The sequence below is a fragment of the Procambarus clarkii genome, chromosome 37 (assembly GCF_040958095.1).
Source record: "Procambarus clarkii isolate CNS0578487 chromosome 37, FALCON_Pclarkii_2.0, whole genome shotgun sequence".
NCBI lineage: Eukaryota > Metazoa > Arthropoda > Malacostraca > Decapoda > Cambaridae > Procambarus > Procambarus clarkii.
Genome location: NC_091186.1, coordinates 19,901,661 through 19,928,977, shown reverse-complemented (window position 1 = coordinate 19,928,977; position 27,317 = coordinate 19,901,661). Strand labels below are relative to the sequence as shown.

The following is a 27,317-nucleotide window of genomic DNA, read 5'->3' as shown; positions in this document are numbered from 1 at the left end:
TGGGTACGAAGTGACTTGTCTCCATGACGTCATTGGTAAACATTAGAGTGTCACGGGAAACTTTGTCACTGTTGTGCCACACTCTGTCTCTACCACACTGTGTCGCCGTCCCTGCCACTCCGCCACATCGCTCACCCTCTCCACACTACTGCATATATACTCCTCAACATGTCGATTGCCAATATGGAAAGTAAGTGTGTGAAGGGTTGCAGTAGTGACTAGCAGCCCAGCTGGTCCCTACCCGACACTGGTCATCTGAGGCTACCCTCTGGTCGTACTGAAGGTGTTGGTCTCTGCCCTACACTTTGGTCACCTGGGAATACCCTCGGGTCGTACTCAAGGTGCTGATCCCTGCCCTACACTGTGGTCACCTGGGGCTACCCTAGGATCATACTCAAGGTGCTGATCTCTGCCCTACACTGTGGTCACCTGGGGCTACCCTAGGATCATACTCAAGGTGCTAGTCTCTGCCCTACACTGTGGTCACCTGGGGCTACCCTAGGATCATACTCAAGGTGCTAGTCTCTGCCCTACACTGTGGTCACCTGGGGCTACCCTAGGATCATACTCAAGGTGCTAGTCTCTGCCCTACACTGTGGTCACCTGGGGCTACCCTAGGATCATACTCAAGGTGCTAGTCTCTGCCCTACACTGTGGTCACCTGGGGCTACCCTTGGATCATACTCAAGGTGCTAGTCTCTGCCCTACACTGTGGTCACCTGGGGCTACCCTAGGATCATACTCAAGGTGCTAGTCTCTGCCCTACACTGTGGTCACCTGGGGCTACCCTAGGATCATACTCAAGGTGGTTTAACAAAGCTCGTTTTCTCATTGTCAAAACAATATGCATCATTAGATTACGATGCATTAGCGTGGGTTAGGTTGCTTGGTTGTGTTAGGTAAGATTAGGTAGTTTTTAAAATCAATTTGGGAACTATCTTTTGTACGATATGATTTGTCAATAACCTTAGGGTACCATCACATCATTCACATTCTGTTTTTGACAAAGCTTGTTTTCTAAGATTTATTGCTGTTTATAGTGGTATGTTTGGCATGTTTGGTTTAGTTAGGTTACTCTTGTATGGTAATACAGGTGAAATGGTATTTGAATCGATAATTGCAAATACCATTCGTCTTCATCTTGGAAACAAAGTAATAAGTGATTCACAACATGGTATATATACCATGGAGCCTGTCAACCGAGCGGACAGCACGCGGGACTTGTGATCCTGTGGTCCTGGGTTCGATCCCAGGCGCTAGCGAGAAACAATGGGCAGAGTTTCTTTCACCCTATGACCCTGTTACCTAGCAGTAAAATAGGTACCTGGGTGTTAGTCAGCTGTCACGGGCTGCTTCCTGGGGGTGGAGGCCTGGTCGAGGACCGGGCCGCGGGGACACTAAAAAGCCCCGAAATCATCTCGAGATAACCTCAAGATGGTTTCACAAATGGCCGTTCATGTTTAACAGATTTTCTATCGTTTTATTCCAGCATAGATGAGGCAGTTGATAGTGGTAAGGTTTGTGATGTTGTGTACCTTGACTTTAGCAAAGCTTTTGATACAGTGCCACATGAAAGATTGATTAAAAAGATAGAGGCTCATGGTATTGGGGTGCTATATTAAGTTGGATTAGGGCATGGCTATACCAAAGGAAACAGAGTTAGTATAAATGGGGTTAAGTCAGAGTGGGAAAATGTTGTAAGTGGAGTGCCTCAAGGCTCTGTCCTGGGACCTCTGTTATTCATAATACAGTATATATAAATGATTTAGATTCAGGTTTGAGCAGCAACATTTGCAAATTTGCAGATGATACAAAAATTGGGAAGGAAATAAACACGGAAAAACTCATTATCACTTCAAGGCGATGTAAATAAGGTTTTGAAATGGTCAAAAGATTGGCAGATGCAGTTTTTTTTTTTTTTTTTTTTTTTTTTTTTTTTTTTTTTTTTTTTTTTTTTTTTTTTTTTTTTTTTTTTGAGATATATACAAGAGTTGTTACATTCTTGTACAGCCACTAGTACGCGTAGCGTTTCGGGCAGGTCCCTGGAATACGATCCCCGCCGCGAAGAATCGTTTTTTCATCCAAGTTCACATTTTACTGTTGCGTTAAACAGAGGCTACAGTTAAGGAATTACGCCCAGTAAATCCTCCCCGGCCAGGATACGAACCCATGACATAGCGCTCGCGGAACGCCAGGCGAGTGTCTTACCACTACACCACGGAGACTGTTTAAATGCTAACAATTGTAAGGTTTTGAGGCTGGGTAGTGATGATATAGTTACAAGATATGAGCTAGATGGTATTGAGATTGCGAAGTCGGATTGTGAAAGAGATCTGGGAGTTATGATTAGTAAGAATTTAAAACCAAAAGATCAATGCATAAATGTTCGTAATAAGGCAAATAGGACACTGGGATTTATTAATCAAAGCATTAGTAACAAGACACCTGGTGTTGTTCTTCAGCCATATTTTGCTCTAGTTAGACCCCATTTAGATTATGCAGTTCAGTTTTGGTCGCCATACTATTGAATGGATATAAATTCACTTGAACGTGTCCAGCGTAGGATGACAAAGTTAATCCAACAAATTAGAAGCCTGTCATATGAAGAAAAATTAATAAAGCTTAAATTGCATTCACTGGAAAGGCGAAGAGTCAAGGGTTACATGATAGAGGTTTACAAGTGGATGAATGGACATAACAAAGGGGATATTAATAAGGTATTAAAAGTATCAACACAAGACAACCCGAAACAATGGGTATAAACTGGTTAAGTTTAGATTTAGGAAAGACTTTGGTAAATACTGGTTCGGTAACAGGGGTTACAGGATTTGTGGAACCAATTACCGCGTAACGTGGTGGAGGTGGAGTCCCTTGATTGTTTGAAGCGTGGGTTGGACATGTATATGAATGGGATTGGGTGGTTATAAATAAGAGCTGCCTTGTATGGGCCAATAGGCCTTCTGCAGTTACCTTTATTCTTATGTTCTTTTGTTCGTATAGCAGTCCGCGTGGTGCAGTGGTAAAGCACTTGCCCAGCGCTTCGCGAGCGCTTTTTCCTGGGTTCATATCCTGGTCAGGGGGGGATTGACTGTAGCCTCTGTTCACCCAGCAGTGAATGAGTACCTGGTTGTTAAATGATTTACCCAGTCGTATTCTGGGAAAATTCGGATTAAGGACTAGCCCGAAATGCTGTGTGTTAGTGGCTTTACTAGAACTCTTATATGGATTAGGATAGGTTAGGACTGGTTTATATCATTAGGTTTGACTGGTTTATATTATTAGGTTTGACTGGGTTAGGTTAGGATAGGATGTGTTGGGATAGGTTAGGATTGGGTGAGGTAGTTTTAAAAATGTTTTAGCAAACTGACTTGGGTACAAGGTGACCTGTAGCCAGTTGCCGAACTACAGTACAGTATCTCACTAAATGCAGTAGAATTCAAAACCTGCGCCATCATTAAAACTATGTTATCATGGTGTCACATACTTAGTGAACAACACAAACAAAACAAAACTTTTTGTCTACTGTATTTTGTTTAGGTAAGGATAGGATAGGAATGGTTAAGTTTGGTTAGGATAGGTTGGGTTGGGTTGGGATAGTTAGGGTTAGGTTGGTGTTGGTTATTAAAAGAGTAGCAATGACATAAATGGGCAAAAAAGCTTTCTCATATCTTAGACCTTACCCACAAAATCTAGGTTAAAATGAACTGGCTAATCATCATCATGTCACATTGCTTGCAAACATGTTTTTTCTGTACTTTTGTGTCAGTATTCAAGTATTGCAGTGTTGTGTGCCCACCTGGAGCCAAATATTACAGTGCTCCATGTGCCTGGGGATTCACTCAAATCATACACAGGTGTTTCAACAAAGTTCATTTTCTATTTTAATAGTTCTATGCTGTTATGTTAGGCTGTTGTTAACTTAGCATGGGACGGGTATGGTTGGATAGGTTTTAAAAATCTGTTCATGAACTGTCTTGGGTACAATGTGACATCCTCGTGCCTATATCCAAAAATTTCAGCACCCTTCCATTTACCTGTATCCATATAATATTACATTTGTGGGTTCTGTAACACAGTGGTCTACAGCCTTGGCTCACAATATAGTGATCTGGGTTCAGTCCCCTGGCAAGATAGAAATGGTTGGGCACATTTCCTTTCACCTAATGTCTTTGTTCACCCAGCAGTAAATAGGTACCTGGGAGTTAGGCAACTGTTATGGGGTTGCATCTTGGGGAGCATCAGTAGTTGGCCTGGGGGTGGGGGGAGGAGGACCTTGATGAGAATAAGTACAGGCTTTCTCTCCTAGACAATGGGAATTAAATACTATATAGCCAATTGGGGTCAAGATGTTATTACATGTTTGCAGCAGTCTAATACAAATCCCTTCATCTTTCAGAGCATCTCTTCAGCTTGAAATTTGCCGCCAAAGATCTTGAGCGGCAGTCTAAAAAATCTGAGAAAGAAGAGAAGGCAGAAAAGGTGAAGCTAAAGAAGGCAATAGCCAAGGGGAACATGGATGGTGCTCGAATTCACGCTGAAAATTCCATTCGTAATAAGAGTCAAGCTCTCAATTACCTGCGGATGGCTGCCAGAGTTGATGCCGTAGCTTCTCGGGTGCAGACGGCTGTAACACAACGCAAGGTTTGGTTATTGCTGATTTTCAAAATGTGTATTATAGCTCATGATTTACATGCTAATATGAAAGGAACAGGCAGGCCAATAAATATTGTGCACTTGTGTCCCTTCTTAGAATTTACCTGGAAGAACGAAGTATTAATAACAAGGAAACTACATTCTTCAAGTTAATTGTTTGTACAGTACAGTACTTAAGTTATATTATACTACTGTTTCAGTCTTTTTGGGAATTCGTAGGTGACACTAACCTTAATGACTTCTTGGAGTGTTTATGGTAGTGTACAGTGTTATTGGTACTTTACATATACAGTATAAAGACCTCATCATTGTAGATATAGTAAAGAGCGACAGCACATGTGTTGTTTAACTCTTATGATGTAACTAATGTTAGACTAGGTTACCTAACCTCTTCCATTCTCACTTTCAGTAGCCAGTTGCATCTTTACATTTGTTGCTTAATACATTGTGCATTCATTCTTAATTTTAACTTATTTCACTGGATGGCATTAATAGGTCTACTCTTCAAATATACCAACTACAGTACTACACAATCCCTCTAGGTTGGAAATATTTTACTCAGGGATATATGTCCATGATGCCTCATATTATAGAAGCTAACATAAAGTTAACTTAAGGATCTTGCTATAAAAAAAAACCAGTGATGAATGTAATGAAACGCCATTTTCTGGGTGAACCCCGAAGGCTCCCTGGAGCTATCAGGCTAATATGCAATTCATTAGACTAGGGCATTAGTCATAGGAGTTCAGCCTACCGGGGACCACGAGCCAGAACCTGGCCCCCCCCCTCAGAGAGGCACAGGGAGAAAATCTGGCCCTAGAAAATCTCCCTGTGGTTGGGGGTTTTCCTTATTTGCCATCGACTGGGGTTAGGCACCCAGAATAGTAGGTATAACAAAACAAACCCCACATGGTAAGAAAACTGCAACCATAAACCAAACAGAGAGGCAAAACTCCCTAAAGAAAGAAGCAAACGTCACACCACGCCGCCGTGCTGCTCTTCGGCACAGCTTCCCCACTTCTTGCCTTTACTGTGCCACACACTCCAGTTCTATTTTCAAGCAAGAACCAGTTAGTAAGGGACTTGTATAGTAGTTTTTTGTGTATAAAATGTGGCCCAACTTCAGCCATGGTGCCATCAGTGTCTTCACCACACTACCTGAAAAATCATGTTGATCATTACCAGGAATGTCTACATTGCTAGCAGAATACAGAACCATGTGTAACACAGGTCCTGTTTCACGGTTACAGAGAACATAGAATTTAAATCCAAATCTGTTGCGTTTGGAGGGAATATACTTCTTGACGCCAACATGTCCTTTGAAAAGCACAAGGGATTCATCAATCACTAGCTTCTGTGCTGGTACAGTATGTAGAAATCTGAACTTTCCAATCAGTTCATTCAGAACGTGCCTCACTCTCCAAAAGTCTATCATCCTGCATCTTCATTATTTGCAAAATGAAGACACCTGAGGAGTATCTGAAACCTGTCTTGAGACTTGTATTTCCTGAACAAAGGTGTTGGAACAGTCTGGTCTTTGCTCCAGTAATCTAAGATAACGTGTTTTACACAATGTTTCATCAACATACATAGTGCAAAAAATACATACATTTCACCTACAGTAGTGTTTTTCCAATGCTGTAATCATGAAAATTCTGTTAACTCCTTTTCAATGAGATGAGCTGCGTGAATGTTTGTTTTGTGTACAATATGTTCCATGAGTGGCTCATCAAAATATGCAGTAAAAAAGTCCATTTCATACATGCCCTCACCAGAATCTGGGAAAAGGTCTGTAATCCCAACATCTTTATTGTCAAAGGCAAGAATTAGTGGAACAAAATCATCCCCATCACTATACAAGTATACCTGGTGTCCTGCAAGACGAAACAGCGGCACCACAGCAAGGAATCGTTGCACACCGTGGGCCAGGAGCTGAAGCCCGTCTACGCACAGTATGGGCGAGAACTGAAGATGAGGTATAATCACATGAACATGAGGGCCTTTGTTCCTCATTTTCTCCATGTGGTGCCATGCGGCGGCGCTTGGCTGGGCGAGCCTCTGCTGTTGACGTAATAAAACATTGCTTGGTAACACCACTGCCACTAGCGAGAGGCGTGGTAATACTATGCTCTGATTCCATTTCACTAAAACTAGAAAAAGAATCATATTCCTCTGACTCGTCGCCCAAAATATCCTCATACTCTAAATAAGTACAAGTATTGTGTGGTCGTGAGAGAATTGGTGTAGACACTGGGTGTTGAGGCACTGCTGAACATCTAGGCCTTGTCATGGGAGCAAGCTGTATCTCAATCTCACTGTCCGTGCTATTATCATTGGACATCTGTGCATAGTCTCTATCAATGTCAGAGTCATCAATATCACTTTCCTCACCATCAAAAAATAATTCACTATTTATTTGATCTTGAGTCAATGATTGCATGATGCATGCCCAGGAGGCATTTGACCGTGTGCTCGCCATGGTGCCTGTTGGGTAACTGAGGCCTCTCGCATTGTGGTGGTCCAGCTAGATTTTTTTTCAAAATGGCAGCTGTTTACTATTGCCCCCTGGGCAGCATATGGGGGGAGTGCCTCCTCTACCCCGCGGCCCATTTAAATCTTGCACGGTACTCCAAAACATCATATGCAGTGGTGCGCACTTTTGAGTCAGTTACTCAACACATCATATAAAGTGTTGCGCAGTTTAATTACCGTGTTGTGCCGAGTTTATTGTGAAATTTCCCCTGTGCGCATGAAATAAAGTGTTACCAAAAAATTCTCTTTTGTTCGTAAAATGATAAATGCCCTTCCTGAACATGTCTATGTAAAAATAAATACGAAATTCCACTTTGGTTGCGGGGACGTGGACAAGGTGCGCTGTGATGTCATCAGGGCCTGGTCGCCCGTGCATGACGCGCCCAGACACGGTCGCGTGGGCCATTCAAGCACTGGGTGTTGCTATAAATATATTTTCTTATTATTTGTTCTTTGTATTTCCATTGCGGTTTTATTTGTTTTTTTATCGTGTATGATGCATATTTGTGTCCTTTACCATATGTATATAGTAGAACGTTCATAATGTTCCATGGAAGTGTGATACATGTGTCAGTAATGTGTCCACAATAAATGTTTATTGTTGCAATATTACTTGTTAAAAAATCACTAAAATTACAATATGTACAGTTTCCCACACTATTTACACAGTAACACACTATTACACACTCAGTACTTCGGAAGTGAGTAACAATCAATGAAGTAGTCCATGGTACACAGCGCAACTTCGCTCTTGTTGCACCAGGTACAGATAAATTTTTGCTTCCGGTTTCTTCGTTCTGTGTGCTTGCAAATAATGCACTCGGGTACACCCTTGGCATTAGTACCTGTAGGTAGTATGTAGCCAAGCTTGTAAAACGTAAGGTAGTCTTGAAAAGGTTACAGGAAAAGATCAATTTGTAAGGTAGTCGTGAAAAGATCACTTTGTAAGGTCCCACACAGGAAGAGATTCAGCCAGCTTCAAAGAGTGTAATTACCTCAGTGTAATTACCTAAGTATAGTTACAGGATGAGAGCTACGCTCGTGGTGTCCCGTCAACCCAGCACTCTGTCATATAACGCTTTGAAATTACTGACGGTTTTGGCCTCCACCACCTTCTCACCTAACTTGTTCCAACCGTCTACCACTTTGTTTACAAAAGAGAATTTTCTTATATTTCTCCGGCAGCTTTGTTTCGTTAGTTTAAATCTATGACCTCTTGGTCTTGAAGACCCGGGTCTTGGGAAACCTTCCCTATCAATTTTATCAATTCCTGTTACTATTTTGAAGGTAGTGATCATATCGCCTCTTTTTCTTCTATCTTCTAGTTTTTGCATATTTAATGCCTCTAACCTCTCCTCGTAGCTCTTGTCCTTCAGTTCTGGGAGCCACTTAGTGGCATGTCGTTGCACCTTTTCCAGTTTGTTGATGTGCTTCTTAAGATATGGGCACCATACAACCGCTGCATATTCCAGCTTTGGTCTAACAAAAGTCGTGAACAATTTCTTTAGTATTTCTCCATCCATGTACAGTATTTAAAAGTAATTCTGAAGTTAGAAAGTGTAGCATAGGCTCCTCGCACAATGTTCTTAATGTGGTCCTCAGGTGACAGTTTTCTATCTAGAACCACCCCTAGATCCCTTTCTTTGTCAGAATTCTTTAAAGATTTCTCATATAATTTATAGGTTGCGTGGGGTCTATGTTCTCCAATTCCACATTCCATAACATGGCATTTATTCACATTAAATTCCATTTGTTAAGTGTTGCTCCATATACTTATTTTGTCCAGGTCTTTTTGAAGAGCATGACAATCATCTAGGTTTCTAATCTTCCCTATTATCTTAGCATCATCAGCAAACATGTTCATATAATTCTGTATTCCCACTGGTAGATCGTTTATGTAGACAATGAACATTACTGGTGCAAGAACCGAACCCTGTGGTACTCCACTCGTGACATTCCTTCAATCCGATACCTTGCCTCTGATTATGGCTCTCATTTTTCTGTCAATTAGGAAATTTTTCATCCATGTTAGAAGCTTACCTGTCATCCCTCCAATATGTTCCAGTTTCCAGAACAACCTCTTATGGGGAACTCTGTCGAAAGCCATTTTTAGGTCCAGATAGATGCAGTCAACCCAACCATCTCATTCCTCTGTGGCTCGATCATAAAATCTGAGTAAGTTCTTTACACAGGATCTTCCAGATCGAAAACCATGCTGTCTGTCTGATATTATATAGTTTTTCTCCAGGTATTCTACCCATTTAGTTTTAATTATTTTTTCCAATATTTTGACTATTACACTTGTCAATGATACAGGTCTATAATTAAGGGGGTCTTCCCTGCTTCCACTTTTGTAGATTGGAACTATGTTAGCCTTTTTCCACACATCAGCTACAACTTTTGTAAACAGGGATGCCTGAAAAATCAGTTTAAGTGGAATGCTGAGCTCAGGTGCACATTCTCTCAGAACCCATTGTGAAACTCCATCTGGACCAACTGCTTTGTTCTTATTTAGCTCCTTGAGCATTTTTTCCACTTCGTCTCTAGACACCTCTATGTGCTCTATGTTGTTCTCTGGAATTCTTATTGCGTCTGGTTCCCTGAAGATTTCCTTTTATACAAACACAGGTTGGCACTTTTCGTTTAATGTTTCACACATTTCCTTTTCATTTTCTGTGAATCTATTTCTCATTTTCAACCTCTGAATATTATCCTTTACCTGCAATTTGTTGTTTATGAATTTATAGAATAGATCTGGTTCTGTTTTACATTTGTCTGCAATCCCTTTTTCAAAATTTCTTTCTGCCTCTCTCCTCATTGCCGTGTAGTTGTTTCTCGCATCTTTGTATCACTGGTATGTTTGGGGGTTTGGCCTCTTCCTGTATTGATTCCATTTTTGTGTCTTTTGGTCACTGGCCCTCTCGCAATTTCTGTTGAACCAATCCTATTTCCTAGTTCTGCATCTCTGTTTTGGTATAAATTTTTTTGTGCCTTTATCATATATTTCACAAAACTTGACATACATCTCATTCACTTCCTTGCCTAGCAACAAATCTGTCCAATTATAGTCACTAAAATTTTTTCTAAGGTCACCATAATGACCTCTCCTGAAGTCGGGTTTTTCGACTGCTTCAACCTCCTTATTTTCTTCCAGATTATAACGCATTGCATACTTTATTCCCAAAAAGACATGGTCACTTTTACTGAAAGGAGGAAGGTACTGAATGTGAAATATTTCTTCCTCCTTCCTGGTAAATATCAAATCTAGCATGGCGGGAACGTCCCCTTCCCTCATCCTCGTAGCTTGTTTAACATGTTGATGCAAGAATGTTTCCAGGATGAGGTCTACAAATCTACAGGTTCAAAAATCTCCTGTTTTAGCTTCATATCCTTCCCAGTCTATTGATTTCAAGTTGAAGTCGCCGACTATCAACAGTCGTGATCTATCATTATCTACTCTCGCTATAATCTCTCTCATTATTGTTATAAGACCGTCTTGTTTACTATCTAGCTCCTTCTTTGACCATGTGCTGCTTGGCGGTGGACTACATGCATTTATGATCATTAGTTTATCATCCTCATGGCAGATCTCTAGTGCTATTATGTCAACTTTTTGTGGATTGGCAGTCATTATTTCGTTCACCTTTAGGTGTTCTTTCACCAGCACAGCAACGCCACTGCCTTTCCTAATTTTTCTGTCCCGTCTCCAAATTGAGTAGCCCCTTGGGAATATGACCTCATTTAAAATAGCATCTTCAAGTTGTGTCTCCGTGAGTGCAACAATGTCTGGTGTCTGCAGCTGTATTACATCATTTAACTCCAGTATCTTCGATCTTACTCCATCTATGTTGGTGTATGCAATCTTCAGGAACTTGTTCCCCCTCTCCTTATTTTTCACTCCCCCTCTCTCTAATGATTTTGTTGGTTTGCCTTTATGTACCACTTTACTGGTCTGCCTACCCCTATCACTTTGTAGAAAAAAGAATTGATTTCTTCTTCATTCCTGCTCTCATTTAAATGTTTTGCCTCGTCAAGGTTCAGTTTCAGCCTCTCTCTATCCTCTTTTGAAAGATCTCGTCTTAACGACCACACTTTCCCATCCTCATCACTTCGTAATTTTCTAGCATTCCTTAGTACTTCTTCCATCTGTTTGGCACCATTTAGGGTGATCCTCAAAGGTCGATCTTTCCCTTTTACATATCTGCCTATTCTCCTGTAGTCGCACACATTCTCTATGGTTGTAAGACCTTCCACGAGGCCAACAATTTTATCTACTACTTTCGCTTCTTCTACAGCTCTCTCTGATCTAGATGTTATCTTTTTTCTTTGCAAGCAAAAATTATCAGGGACTTACTCCAGTCAACTGTGTTTTTCACTAACTTCGGGTTAGATGGCAATTCCTTTCTCACTTCCAGCCTAATGTTTGTTTTATCTTGGTTGCTGCAGTGTTTGGCTTCCTTTACTGCTTCTTCAATTTTTTCCTTCTCCTTGGCCACTTGTGCATAGGTGAGTTGCATATCTTTCTTGCACTGTTCTATTTCCCGAGTAACTTCCTCCATCTGTGCTGACAAAAGCTGTTTCTCCTGTTGAATTTCCTTACCTAACCTATTGTAGTCATTTATGTTTAAATTTACTTTAACTTCTTCCAAAGCTATTTTTAAGAGTTTTTCTTCTTCCATGGCTATGCAGTTTGTTTCCAATTGATTCTTATCCATGTACAAGTCTTTCACTAAACCCCCAAGACATAAAACTTTGCTATTTAAATAGTCATTACTTTCTTTCATTTTACTAATTATTTCTACATGAGAGTTCACTATAGTATCTAATTTTACCAACTTGTTGTATAGACTGGTTATATCAATGCTTTCTTCATTGAATCCAGCAAAATCAAGCTCTATTTTGTATTTCCTCTTGCCGGCGGCCATCTTGAATGTTCTTCTCTGCACTGGAAACACTAGGGCAACTTTTTCTTATCCAATTTTTCACTTCCCTTGGCACATTCCTGTTATCTCACCTATTTTTCAAAAGCACTATACCTTTATGTTCTCTGGAACACCACTCACTACCATCAACCTGTACTACAATACTTAGGATTGTTGAAATATGCTGGTGCTCCTCTGATGCAAGTGTTGAACCTAGGGGTGTCACCTTTTTTTGTCTGTAAGACAAAAACACCACCATGGAAGTCTGTAAGACTGTGTCCGTCAGTCTGTAAGAGATTTAGTCAGCCTCAAAGAGTGTCTGTCAGTCAAGAAGAGATTCAGCTATTCTTGAAAATATCTATGGAAAACACCACCATGGAAGTTGCTAACACTGTTCATCTATGCTACTTGTATCGGATGCATCATCACTGAACACAGAAAACGATTCATCTATGTATCATCTAAATAAATTGGAGATAGCATAGCATAGGTGGGCAAGGATGGCGCTCAGCGCTACAATTGGATACTCTCGCTGTATCGTCCTCATAGGTGCTGTATCACTTGCATCCGACCCTTGTGTTAGGTCCTTATTGCGCCTAGCTTCACCAATATTATGACCATTATGTTCTTCAAACAATAAGGTTTGAATTTCACCGACAGAACGTGATCTTTCAACACCGTGTCAGACAGGTGTTTGGGAGCCAGAGGCACGTGCGCCACCCATGGTTGCTCACTCAGTATTAACCCAGCCAGCAGCCCTAGGGTATTCTGGGATTTTTTTCCAAGATGACTGCCTCGCACTGGAGGTCCTAAGAGTCCATTACGTACACAACAAACCTCACGCACATTTAGAATGGGTACGAAAAAATCAGAGAGTTTTTCTCGGTTGGCGCAGTTTCCTACCGACCGAGAATACTTGGTTGGCGCAGTTAAGTGATTAAGGGTTAACAATGCCAAGTCAGTACGGATTTTTCCCAACGTTTGAAAGTTCAGTCTTCGTTTCATACTTTGGAATTTTGTTCTAGTAGCAAAATCTTTCTGGATCTCTAAGGTTAATATTATATTGAGGTGGGAATTTTAGTGGTGTCACTATATTAGTTGTATTTTACAACTACAGTATTAGTTGATAGGCAAGTGGAATACATGGAAGGAAGAGGTTGTTGAAACCAGTTAAAGGCACAACTTTAAGAAAAAATCAGCAGAAAACATCAATATTGAGAGAAGTAATTAGTACGTCAAGTATAAATGGCTGGGAGGTGATGTATGGCCTCAATAAAGATCTAGACCTCGCTCCCTAAGCACTTGCTGCCGGTTATGCATGCCCACTTTACTAAAAATATTGTGTAGTTGATAGCTAGAAGAACTTAGTTATCCAAAAGAACAAATGCAAAATGAAGTACTGGTAGTTTCAATGTGCATTTGACAAAAAGCTTTTTCTGGTTTCTTGTTGACTCTTCACCTTAACTCTTGCCTTCCATTTTCAGGTTACCCAGAGCATGGCGGGCGTGGTCAAAAACCTAGACGCAGCAATGAAGAGCATGAACCTGGAGAAGATATCTGCACTTATGGATAAGTTTGAGCATCAATTTGAAGATCTTGATGTTCAGAGCTCATACATGGACACAGCTATGAGCCAGACGACCACCACGGCAGTCCCTCAAGATGCTGTCAACGGCCTCATGGCACAGGTGGCTGATGAAGCAGGGTGAGTCATTACATTTAGTTAAAATACACTTGCTACCTGTTTTAGTCATGTGCCCTCTAAGACCTTTTGATTTTACTAGTGTAGAAAATGACTTGTGTAGAAAAGAGTGCAGGCAGTTCCCTAACCACGAATGAGTTACATTCTGAGAATGTGTTTGTAAAACAGTTGTTCTGAATACAAAACTTGATTTTCCCATAAGTGCCGTGCTATAAATAGGAGATGCATACCTGGGCCACCTCGAAACCAAAATTTCTTGGGACATACAATTTAGAAAACACTGCATATTACATACCTCAAATATTAGTTATAATAATATAATATAGGTTATAATATAAAAAACACTGCACATTACTTATCTTGAATGATTGAGTCGTTCTGCTTGTCAAAGTCAGCTGTCCTTGAAGAGTGAAGAGATCTAGTTGATGAAGGAGATGGTCGGAGATGGCAATGCATGAGTGGTGGAGGAAGCCTCTACTTCCTTTTGCAGGTGGGCGTGATTCGCTCCTTCCTTCTCCCCCCCCCCTCCCCCCTGCTTCCAGCTCCTAAACGTCTGAGGGTTTCGGATTTGGGTACGGAGATGGTTGACCCTGATTTTCCTACCGAGACTTCCGGGTCAACCCAGCTGACTTCCTTCTCAGGAGCTTTTTCCCTGGACTCTGCCTTTTTTTCAAGGATGGTGGGTGTGGAAGAGGGCTCTGCCCCGGAACCTGAGTCGAGGGGTGGAGGCTCGGAGGAAGTCTGCTTAAAGCACTTGGCTCCTTTTGACCCTGCTTGGGCCCCTTGTACCTTCTGAGCAAGGGTTATTGCTGCAGGGGAGGTGGTTTTCGTACCCCTTCTTCCCTGTATTAATTCGAGTTGGATGCTTCTCTCCCGCCCCCCCCCCCCCTTACCCAACCACGTGGGCTGGATGGTAGAGCGAAGGTCTTGCATCATGCAGGTCGGCGTTCAATCCCCGACCGTCCAAGTGGTTGGGCACCATTCCTTACCCCCATCCATTCCCAAATCCTTATCCTGACCACTTCCAAGTGCTATATAGTCGTAATGGCTTGACGCTCTCTCCTGATAGTTCCGTTCCCTTCCACCCCCCGACCCCCCCATCCTCGAGTTCATTTCCAGGTGCCTTTGGGTTCCTTGGATTCGTCCAAGAAGCTGTTCCTATTCGAAACTGTTCTTCTTCCTTTTATTGATACTCGTCCCTCTCTCTGGTTTCGCTATGTTGATGACATTTTTGCTTTATGGCCTCATGACCTTAGTCTTTTCCAGCCTTTCCTCTCCTCTCTTAACAATCTGGCTCCTTCTATCCATTTCAAAGTTGAGTGGGAATCTAATTACCTCCTTCCTTTTCTTGACGTTCACATTCACAGCTCTGTGTCCGGGTTCTCTTTCTCTGTCTACTGCAAACCCATGCATAGTGGCATGTACATTCACTTCTTTTCCTACCATTCTCCTTCTGTTAAGAAAAGTGTCCTCGTCTCTCTCTTCCTCCGTGCTCTACGCATCAGCGACCCTCGGTTTCTTGATTCTGAAATTGCCTTTATCTACAAATCATTCTCTCGCCTTGGTTACCCTTTGCATTTCATCAACTGTGCCTACTCTCAAGTGAAACGAAATTTCTTTCATCCTAAACCTGCTTCCAACACTAGTAGCACTGTACTATGCCTTCCCTTCATATCTGAACTCAAAACTTTTACCAATACCTTTTGTCCTCTTGACATTAAACTTGCCTTTCGACAAACTAACACACTTCGTAGCAATCTAGTTCACACTGCTCCTCCTGCTTCTAATGCTGCTGGTGTCTACTCCATTTCCTGTTCGTCTTGTCCTCTCCAATACTTTGGCGAAACTGGCCGTACACTGAATGACAGACTTAAAGAACACGAGAAGTGTTAAGTCTGCAGACACTAACAATGCTCTCTTCTGCCATGTGAGGGATTCTAATCATCCCATTGATTGGTCTTCCTCCAAAATAATCTTTCCTGCCTCTATTCTACACAGACGCCGTCTTGTTGAATCTGCTCTAATACACAATGTACCCAACATGAACTTGAGTCCTGGCTTTGTTGCTGTGGACTCTTCCCTTTCACAGTATATACTTAAATGTTCTAATCTTTCTAAAAAACTTGACCTAACATAAGCTTGCCCTTCCATTTACCTTTCTTTCTCTCTTTTCTCTTTTTTTTCTGTTCATTGTCTTCTACGTTCCCTTGCTATCCTCTTCTTATTCTTATTATTGTCTCCTCATTTGGTGGTTAATAGGAGCTGCCTCGCATGGGCCAATTGGCCCTCTGCAGTTCGTTTTCCTACTATCCCCTCTACTACACCTTTGCTCCTCACCCCTCTCTTGCCTATTTATTGCCTGTCTCTACTTCCTCATCACAATCGACTTGAGAATGGTGAGCTTCATGCTCTACTCCGGCATAGGGGGTTTCTGCTCTTTCGGTCTTGGTGATGGTTTTGTTCGTTTGCAGCCGTCTCCTTCTTTTCTGGCAAAGAATGAGACTGCTGCTTTCTGGAGGGGTCCCTGGGTTGTGGATGTTTGGTTGGTTAGGCCGGGGGTGCATCATGTTTTGTGTCCAGTTGCGACTCTTTGACATTATTTGCGCGCCATGGCTTCTGTGTCCGGGAACAGGCTTTGGGTGGATCCGGTTTCCCTTCTTCCCTGTTCGTGGGTGCGGGTCTTCCAGGTCGTCTACAGCGTTATTAAGACTAGCCACCCTACAGTCTATCCCCATGCCTATGAAGTTCGTAAGTTTGCTGCTCTTGCTGCCGCCTTTGGCAACATGTCCTGGGCTGACATTCGGGCGTGGGGCTTTTGGCGGTCGAACAGAGTCCTGGCTGCTCGTTACCTTGTGAACGTCCCTAGTCGAGTCTGTGTCACTTTGGGTTAGCGGTTGCATCTAGTTGTCTCGACTTCGAGTTGAGGAGTGAGCAGCAACCACCTCCCGGGTAAGTCCCTAAGTTTTTCCTCTGTGGGTAATTTTCTGGGGGGAGCCGAAGGAGCCCCCCCAGAAAATCAGTGTTGAATGTAATGAAAAGCTATTTTCTGGGCGAGACCTGGAGGCTCCCCGGCTCCCCGGCATCCCTCCCTTCCCTCCGGTTGGCGGTTTTTCGTGTGTTTTGACATTCGCCGACCCCACATCAGCCGGCGTGTGGGGTCTGCACAGACAGCGGCGCGGCAACGTGTGACGTCATGATCGTTTGCTTGTTTCTTTTAGGGGAGTTCTATCCACTTGTTCGGCTTTGGGAAGCAATATTTTCACCAGAATAGGGGTTTGTTTTGGGATGCTTACCTTTCTGGGTGCCTGACCCAGTCGATGGCAGACATAGAATGCTTCCAACCACACGGGGGTTTCTATAGGCCATTGCTTCCCTTGCCTCTTCTGATGGGGCCAGGTTCTGGCTCATGGTCCCCTGGTAGGCCCATAGAACTGCATACACATGACTGATACCAAAGTCTGACATTAGCATATCAGCCTAGTAAGCTCCGGGGGAGCCTCCGGGTCTCGCCCAGAAAATGGTGTTTCATTGCATTCAACGCTGGTTTTATATTTATATATACAAGAGTTCTTACATTCTTGTAGGGCCACTAGCACACACACCGTTTCAGGCAAGTCCTTAATCCTATGTTCCCCAATTACACCCTCTGCTAGTGCTTGCACCCTCACTCTCGCTAGTTGCTATGTATTCATCTTTGTTTACATATATCTAGGAATACTAGTGACTATACTAATGCCTATAACCAAATTTCCTTGCGACACTCACAGCAGACTGACCATTTTCACAAAGTTCAATGACACGTAACTTATCTTTAATTATTAGGACAACCTTCTTACTCTTAACTCCTCCAGGATGATTGCGGCTGCTACCAGATATAGTCATGGCAAAACATTAACAAAGTTAATATGAAAACAATAAGTTATTTAAAAAAAAATTCATTAGTGGCTTCAAGTTCGGACACGTTATGTAGGCTGCCAAATGGAAAAATAAGGCCTTTAATTTTAACAGGGAACTACACTCTTTAGCCTGTACACACAGCTTTTAAGAAATGTTTGTTTCTTATAATATTGTATACTATTTCTTTTCTATGGAGAACCTCTTGTGGCTGTCTGTAGCTAACATCTCTGAGGTGTATCATGTCTGAAAGGTGAAAGTCTTTCACCTTTCAGACATGATGCTTTCTGAGTGCTTTCAAAGAAAGCACTCAGAAAGTCAGCGAGATGAGACAAAACCACAGTTGGCTATTTCCTTTACCTACAGACTCTAAAACAGCCAAAGAGCTCTCCCCAAACTGTGTAAGCAAACGACCGAAAATGACCGAACTAGTACTTGCTTGTTTGCCTTGCCCTCCCCCTCTTTTGGGGGGAAGGGGGGGAGCAGCCCACAGTTTACAGGTTGTTGCACCCTCATTTCTCCTCCGATGTGCTGGGCTGCCACAGTCGCTCTGACCTGTGTTTTTCTTGGATTTCCTCTGCCTTGGTGGTGGTTCCTTTCACTTTCAATGTGAAAGTGAAGGCCTGGAGATTTGTGCACTTAGAGTTGCATGTGCTGAAGGTTCTGTTTCCTGGAGTATTTGGGGGTGTTCTTTAGGAAATCTGTCTTGCTTATGGTAGTTTTGCCTTTTGGGGTGAGTCTGGAATTTTCACCCCTCCATGTTTTCCTTGGTTTGGAACGTCTTTGGCTGGTGGGGTATGATTGGGTATTCAGTGTGCCGAAGTAGGTTTTCTAGCCAAATGGTCTAGGCTGGGTTGATTTACTTGAGAACACCAGCATTGTGTCCCAGTGTCTGGGCTTCCCGCTAGCTCAAGCTTTCAGGCCCTAGAAATTCCCAGCGGGTTTGGTGGTCCATATGGGTATACCCATCAACTCTGCCCTTGCTATTTGCAAGGTTCAGGGTTAATGCACATCGTCTATGCCACCGGGCGATGTTCCTTCATTCTGCCTTTGCCTGCTGCCTGTTAGGTCATTGACACCTTCGACCCTGTGTTGTGTTGGATGTGTTCCAGTCATGTCTCTCTTCTCCCTAGCCCTCCTGTTGATGTTTGGGCTCCCCAGGCAGTGACCACCCTTTGTCTTTGTTTCGCTAGTTTACAGCAGTCCAGGTTGTGTGCTCAATTGGATGCCCCAGAGCATCCCCAGTTGGTTTTTAGGGTCTTTGAGTTAGTGTTGGTCACTTTGACCTTGGGCTCTGCTGCATGTCCTCTTCCTTCCCCAGTTTGTTAGGTGGTGCTCACCCTTCTTCCCCTCTTCTCCCCCTCCTTCCAGCCCTGAGGTATCTGAAGGTTTTGGGGTCTGGGCAGGGTTTTAGGTCGTGATGTGGCTTGGGCGGTTTCAGGGGTTGCACCATCTGAATTGTGCGCGGAGGCAGTTGAGCTTGCCAGTCCTGCCAAGGCTTCTGATTATTTTTCTGTAGGGTAGCCCATACGGCTTCCCGGAGCTTACCGGGCGATTAGTATGTATTAGACCGTGGCATCAGTCGATTGGAGTTCTTTTGCCTACCAAGGGACTACGAGCCAGAACCTGATTCCCTCAGAGAGGCACGAGGAGCAATGGCCTATGGAACCCCCCATGTGTTTGGAAGTATTCCATGTCTGCCATCAGCCAGGGCTGGCACCCAGAAAGGTAGGCGTAACAATACAAACTCCACATGGTAAAAATTGCGAAATAAAAACTAAACAGGGAGGCAAAACTCCAAAACTAAAACAAGCAAACACCACTAACGCAGTCGCGTCGATTGTTCGCGCAGCTTCCCCGCGCCCTCTGCTCCAGCTATCAATTCCTCGGCTGATGTTGACTGTGGTGGTCGCCGACTCTGATCTCTCAATCTGTGCACTCTCGTGCATTGTGGTGTATTTCTGCGGTGTAGTGCGCAGGCTAGGAGTACTTGATCAGTACTGGGGCTACATTCGCTTAGGGCCGACTTCCCTAACCACCCTGTAAGTACTGCCTTTGCATTCTGGGGTTATCTTCCACAGGGCACTCGAGAACCGCTTCTGTAGGGATCTTTTGCTGCTTGGCAATTGCCCACCATTGGGGCCAGTTGGGGGTTTTCTTCCTTCTGCTTGGCCGTGGATAGGAAGTGGTGTCGTTGCTGGTAGGGTCTCAAGGTACTGTGCAGCTCGTCTCCCATTATTTACGGCACCCGGTTTCTGTTCCTCCTGTGGACATTGTGCCTTTGCAGAGTTTTCTTTTTCTTTTTGTTTATTTCGCCTGGTGGGGGATCTGTCCCTTGGTTGTTATCCACCCTCTGTTTTATTGGTGGGCCTTCGCTAGGCCCCCATGCTTGTACACATCGCAGAGGTTCAGTTTTAGCAGTTTTCTTGGTGGTTTTGGCCAAACTGGTTAGCAGTAGCTTGCTTGAGCTTCCTTTAGCAGTCAGCCTAAGGGCCCTGGAAAACCTCATTAGGGCTCATTGAACCTATAGACGCATCCTCTGGGTACCAGCTCGCCGGGTGTGGGTTTGAAGGTTGCTCTGTTCCCCTGTCTCAGGGTGACACTCAACAGTTTTACCTCTGTCATGCTGCCTGCTGGGTCAATGACACCTTCGACCTGGAGTCCTGCAAGTCTTATTCCTTGCTTGTGCTATAATTTATGCATTCTCCTGATCTTGATATTCGGGTATAGGCGGCTTCCCCATTGCATGAACGGTATAGGTTGCTGCAGCAAGCTAGGTTGGTTGCTCACCTGGATGCCCCAAGATTGCCCCGTTTGGGTTACAGGGACCGGACTTGGGAGAGTTAGTCGATTCGACTTTGCTTTCGTCCGCAATCCCGAGTCCTTCCCCTGGTTGGGTCTTTTGTTGCAGGGGGAGTGATTCTCGTATCCCCCTTCCCTGTATGAGTATGATTTGGATGTGACTACCCCCAGGGTTCAATTCCAAGTGCCTTTGGGCCCTTCATGTTTGTCCGTCTGGAGGTTGCCCTCCTCTTGATTTTTTTTTATGTCATGGTGGTCATTGTTGTGGTGCCATTTGATAGTTCAATGTGGTTGATGGGGGGGGGGGGAAGGGGGTGGCATTGCCTATTGTTAGTTGGGGTAGGTCATCTGTAAGTCACCCAGGAGCTGGGTCACAAGTGCCCCCTTTAGTTGGTCCTACTTCATTTGGAAGAACAGCTTGTGGGGTTTCAATCAGTCTTTTTGAGGTTTGCCCCTTTGACAGGGCAGTGGGGGAAGACTAGCTTGGATTGCCCATGCTTGGACAAATAATTCGTGAACCTTTCAGATAATTTCCTTTGGCCCACGGTGATGTTGGGTGGTCCCTCCTCCTTTGGGGGGGGGGGGGTCGGACTTTCAGGGCAGATTTCTGCTCCTTGCATGCACAGGGTCATCTCGGAATGGGTGGTTTTGGCCATGGTCGATACAACTGGGTTCCCACCTTTTTCCGGCCCTAAAATGGGATTTGCTGGATCTCCAGTTCAATCCTTCTGGGCTGAACTGGTTCATTCCTTGCCCCCTTCATTTGGATGACCACGCCTCTTCATCGAGGTGGGCAGTTGGATAATCTTCCTTGACCTCAAGGTTGTATATTGGTACATCCCTATATACACAAGGTTCAGGATTAATTAGGCTTTGTCATGGGGCAGCAAGCTTACTGCTTTTGGATTCTCCCATTCAGGCTAAGTCTGGCTCCTCACGTTTACACTCTTGCTCGGGCTGTGGTGGCATGCCCTCATATGCTTGGTGTTCAGGTTTTGGCCAACCTTGACAACTGGCTGGTATGGACTCCCAGCCAGCCCACGTGTCTGCTAGCCAGAGATCTGGCTTTTTGGGGGTTTGGTGCCCTGGTGCCATCCTATACCCTTGCTTGACATCTTCACAGGGAAGTCTCAGCTCTCGGCTAGGGCTTTGTGACCAGCACTTGTCAAGCTAGCCGAGGTCTTTGGTTTCCACCCCTTCATTGGGTGCACAGAATGGTTTGGAAGCTTGCAGGAATGTGTCAGGCACTGCAGAGAGTTTGGATTCCTCCGTGCTCCATTCAGACTGTTTCCCACATGATTCACTGTCTCAACTGGGGGAGGGGGGGGGTCTTTGGTCCCTGCATCTTTGGAGCTGGATCTGCGTGTAGCTGCAACCCATCCTCCGAATTGACAGTACGATTTAATATTAAGTGTAATAAGTATATATCCTTATTGTCATACATAGTACATAATTGCACTTATGGGGCTGTTACATTTACCTCCCCATTTATTCTCCTCGTTTTCTGTTAAAACACTCAGAATTTTAGGATGAAGTTTTCAAGTTTTAATTACTATACACAAGTTTTAAATATCAGGAATTTCTTTTTCAGTTTTATTAAACAATAGAGATTTCATACAAAATTGGAAAATATCCTGAGTTACTTTACAATTTATTGATATATGTTAGTTTTGTTTTATTAGTTTTATAAAACTATAGGTTAAGTACTAATTGTAATTAAAAAGCAATAAAATTATTATCTTCAAAAACTAAGACGGTTAGGTGAGGTCGTGGTTTTCTATTCAGTTTTTCAGATATACTCAAATATTCACAATATATTTGACAGTACGATTTAATACTAAGTGAAAATAAGTACAATTCCTGACTGCTATGAATAGTACATAATTGCACTTATTTGTGCTCTTACATTTACCTCCCCATTTTTGGAGGACGGGCTGTGTAGCTTGTCTGCTGGTTTTCGGTGCTGATCGTGTCCATGGAGTGTTCGGTATCCTTGCTGACATCCTGTTCCATTTCATTCGAGTCTCACAGAGTGGACAATCGATGTTGCCTTCTTCCTTTGGCTTTGCAGGATGTTTGAGCACCCGTACATGGACCTCTTCGCATTGGTGTGATCTCAGCATCTTCCTCTTTATGCAGGGATCATGAGGCCCTTTATGAGGCCCTTGCAGTAGATGCCTTTCAGTTAGACTGGCTGCAGTGGGGGTTCATATACAGTACCTCTTCCCACAGGTCCGGCTGTTGCTCCAGGTTCTGGCGCGATTGGAATCTTACAGGGGACAAGGTGAACCTTCTGGTTCCTTGGAGGCCAGCTCAGCCTTGGTTTCAGGTGCTGGATGCTCAGTGTCTGAACCCGAGCATTTTTCCATGGATCCGTTTCTTTCCAAAAATTGGCCTAGTGATGTTCTTCGCAGGTTCCGCATTCTTGTCTGATCTACGCTACAAGTTTTTTTACGCATGTTTATCACCATCTGTCGTGGCCGTTAGGCAGTTTGTTCATTTGCAGCTGGCTCCTTTTCTGGTGAAGAATGAGTTGGTTGGCTTCTGAAGGGGGTCCCTTTGGTTGTTGATGCATGGTTCGTTCACCTGGGGATACATCATGTGTTGTCCGGTGGCGGCTCTTCACCACTACCTTCATGCCAGCGGTTCTGCTTCGGTAGATTTGTTGAGGGTTACTCCGGTTACCTTAATTCTCTATTCCTAGGCTCCTCTTTCTCAGATCATCTGCAGTGTCATCAAGTCTAACCAGCCTGCAGTCTAACCCTCACACTCATGACGTTTGTAAGTATGCAGCTCTGTCAGATGTCTGCTAATATGTCCTAGGCTGATATTCGGGTGCGGGGGTTTTGGCGATTGAACAGGGTTCTGGTGGCCAGGTACCTTGCCAGTACTTGGTGCCAGGTAAATGTTCCCAGTCTCCAGCACCCTTGCATGGGTTTGGGTTGTGTGATGTGGTCGGTTGTCTCTTCTTTATAATGTTCCTCAAGGCGCTCCCTCCTCTGTGGTAAGTGCCTGTTTGTACTATTCTCTCTAGATAGATGGCTTCAGGGAGTCACAAGGGGCTTTCCCCAGAAATCTAACATTGAATGTAATGAAATGTCAATTTCTGAGTGAGCCCTGGTAGCCCTGACACCCTTTCCCAAGGCATTGAGGGTGTTTCCATCGTCTAGAAGCAATGGTGGATCAGCTGGCTGACCCCAGGCTGCCTTCCTCCTTCTCTCCAAACAGGGAGACAAGGTGGGGCGAATAAATTCGTGCTTACTTTGTGAATTTTCAATTGTTTGTTTACATTGTTTGAAGAGTTCTTTTGGGGAGTTTTCAAGGATGCAGTCTAGCTTACATCCAGCAATAGTCTGTTTTGGTTTACTAACTTTCTGGGTGCTTCCCTGGTGGTGGCAGACATAATTATATTCATAGTAATTTTATCACATTGCCACTGCTCCATGTTGTGGAGCAGTGAGGTAGCCATTTTGTGATGGCTACCTCCTCCTGTGACATGACTTATGTTCCTTGCAGCTTTCAGGGATGTGAGCCATTGTTTTCTAAATTCAATGGATATTCAGGTAGCCTCCATTGCTCCAGTTGTTGGGTTCAAACATTTTTTCATCCACGTATATACTGTACAGTATTTATTATTATTGGATGTGTGTGCGCACCTTACGGTAACGGACTGTGCCGTCTTCAACTGTGGCTGGTGAACCTCCTGTCTTTTATGAAGAGGACGTTGAGGTTTTGATGAAGACCTGTTCTAAATCCAGAACGTTTCCTCATGGGGCAGGGATTCCAGGGGCATTCACTAAGACTTCTGAGCAGCCTTGGCTCAGGGCCTCTCAGGTTCCTGAAATATTGGTGTGGGAGCCCATAGATTTGAGTGAAGAACCTTCAATATTTATAACGGTGATGTCTCTCCACCGAGATGATTTGGAGGTCAGCCATTCTTTGGGAAGATGGGTGTTAGGGGTCTCATTGGTAGTTTGTTACCCCTTCCTCCATTTGCACTGGTTCTGGTGTAATTGTTTAACTCTACCTGATCTTTGTAATCTTGGGAAGGTGGGTTCTAAGGGTTGCAGGAGGCTGTACACATTTATTTAATGTGTATGAAATTCTGAACGTAGAATACTAAACTAAGTGTAAGAATGTTATATACAGTACCAGGCTGCACTTTTGGTTCCATCTTGTGTTCCAGCATTGTAGTTATAGACTGAAACACACTAATCCTGAAATAAATCCATGAAACATAATGTGCATCATTTCCACAGCTTGGAACTGAACATGGAACTGCCAACTGGTGGAACAACCACAGTGGGAGTGAGTGCCACACAAGCCAGCCAAGACCAGGATGAACTCACTCAGAGACTGGCCAAGCTACGCAATGCTTGATTCCTGCAAGGGGGCCGACTGCACTCCACACTTCTCCCAGAGGAAAAACTCCAACAATGGTGGTTATTTATTCTGATTGTGATTGCCTTTCTTAACCAGAACAGCTTGGTCATTATTAAACAAAATTGACCTTTAGTAAGAAAATTTAACGTTTGCCATTTAGATGAATATTATTTGACAATGATGGCTTTAAGACAATTAGAAACATTGTATATCAGATTCATATATAAATTAAATTTCCTCAGGTTTGCCAGGTTTCTTGGTAGGTTATGGAATGTTTATATGGAGCAAAAATTCTACAATTGATTGAAATGGTGAAGCTAGAGACAAAGTACTCAGTTTAGACACCACTACTAGAGTGTAAGAAAGAATTTCTCGAGTATAGACAATCGGCTAATGTGAATTATATAGTACAATACTGTACTGTAGTTGGATGGAAATCTTATCTAGCTTAATCAAATTTAGATTGCCTATGGAAACTAACCCTACCAAGATTGTTACATAGTCACAATGGAGGAAGTTGGTGGAAATAATCATTATAATTAGTTATTGTTTGTGTCAAGTTACATATTTAGTATTTCAGCTTTGGAAGACATGGAGAGCGAGTGTCGATCCTTCAGTCACTTGCTCCATGAATCAATTTTTGTTATCAGGTGATGATTTGTTCATCCATTGTGTTTCATCATAGAAGTGTCATTATTGCTAAGCTTCGGTCTTGAGTAGTGAGAAGTGTGTACAAGATTGATAATGTTTCATAATGTTTACTGTAATTGTAAGGCCAACATGAATATTGGCTACAACTGTGTATAGTTTGCTTATTATGACATGTCTGATGCTTATAATAATCTGCAATTTCCTTTTCTATGGGGTTAAAGAAATTTAGTTTGCAAGTATCCAAAACAGTATACATCAAATTCCATGGTTGTGTTTACCATTTTGAAGTACAATATTGCATGGTGAATTTAGTTTTTACTACAGTACTCGTATTATCTTGATACAATGTAAAATGATTCGTGGGTTTTACGGTTATCCAATCAACATGGCTTCAATTTTTATTTTATTAGGAATACATTATGGTTTACTATTTTCTGATATTTGATATTTTGGGTGAAGAGGTTGTGCAGGTTGGATACCATACAAGTTTGTACAGTATATAGTACCAAGCTGCCCATTTAGTTCTACCTTGTCAAATTAATATTGGGCAGTAGAGGTGTTCTTGCTACACGTTTTTCCAGCCCCAACAATGTGAACAACCAAATTAATACTGTATTTTTTTTTTTTATATAGAATGTGATAATGATGAGCAATATTCTTTTTTACGTGTTAAAATTTTCTGCAAGTTGTGTGAATAAGTACTGTATCTAATTTTAGGTAAACTTATCAAATCTTTATAAATATTTCACACCACAAAAACTGTGTAGCAAGCCAGTGATAGAAGACGGCAGTGATTGCCTTTAATCTCTTCACGAGACCTCGTTGAGCCACCAATAGTCTTCTGTCACTATGGCTTGTTCTTATGTTATATATATAGCCTATATATATACTGTTATAAGTGTGACTATAAAACTTTATATACGCTATAAAATAAAAAATACTTTAATGTTTTGCTCATTTCTTAACCCCAGCACTGTGCTCCTGTTTATTGCTGACATAACCAATGTACAAGAAAAAATAAAATCCAAAATTTGTTTCTTTAATAGTTAAAATGTCATCCATCATGGGGAGGGAAAAACATGACTGACTTTGGCCATGGTAAAGCGAGGAAATCTCGCAATACATTTTGATTCATGAACAATCATCTTTTTGAAGGTTGCCCTGGTCTGGGCAATTCTTTGGGGGGTAGAAATAGCCTAAGCTACTCTATCCCTTTGAGATGTATTTCTTTCTTATCTCAATAAACATACTTGAACTCGATTTTGAAGGTCTCCCCGGGCTAGGGACGGGGCAGGAGATGCCACCAAAATATCTTTACATACTGTACTTATTTCAATGACTTTGATTTGCTTTTCTTTGTTTTTTAGCAATATTATTATTCAATACTGTCTTCCACACATTTCATTATATAAATTTGTGAAATTTATATAATGAAATGTGTGGAAGTATTGCAGTGGTCAAATATATTAGTATCACTAATATGTACACATTTTATATTCTTAGAATAATTAAACATACTGTTTTTGCTCTTATTACACTGTAGGCACTTTATGTATAACAACTTTTTCATGCACCATTATGAACCACTAAGTAGTTCTGGTGGGTGTAATAATCTTGTAACTAGTTTCTTCATATTTTTAATGTTTTTACCATGGTGTTTCCAAGTGCAATGATGCATTCGGTAGTTAAAAATTTTGTTTGTCTCACAGAACGTGTAGAAAACAGACATACTGTACACACATTGTGGTCATGTTAATGACAAAAATATTACATTCTTT

The 27,317-nt window shown here is 42.7% G+C and overlaps 1 protein-coding gene across 1 annotated transcript; it reads left to right on the top strand.

Annotated features, from left to right (window-relative positions):
• Chmp1 (charged multivesicular body protein 1) lies at window positions 1–26,487 on the top strand. Its single transcript, XM_045754453.2, has 4 exons — window positions 1–190; window positions 4,397–4,641; window positions 13,592–13,812; window positions 24,765–26,487. The coding sequence occupies exons 1-4, from the start codon at window positions 169–171 to the stop codon at window positions 24,883–24,885; spliced, it is 609 nt and encodes a 202-aa protein (XP_045610409.1). The 5' UTR covers window positions 1–168; the 3' UTR covers window positions 24,886–26,487.
• Window positions 26,488–27,317: the final 830 nt, after the last annotated feature.

Excerpts from the sequence above, each read along its gene's own strand:
- Chmp1 (XM_045754453.2), top strand. The coding sequence starts at position 169 with ATGTCGATTGCCAATATGGAAA. Across the intron at positions 191-4,396 it reads GTCGATTGCCAATATGGAAA|AGCATCTCTTCAGCTTGAAA; the intron begins GTAAGTGTGTGA and ends TTCATCTTTCAG. Across the intron at positions 13,813-24,764 it reads CAGGTGGCTGATGAAGCAGG|CTTGGAACTGAACATGGAAC; the intron begins GTGAGTCATTAC and ends TCATTTCCACAG.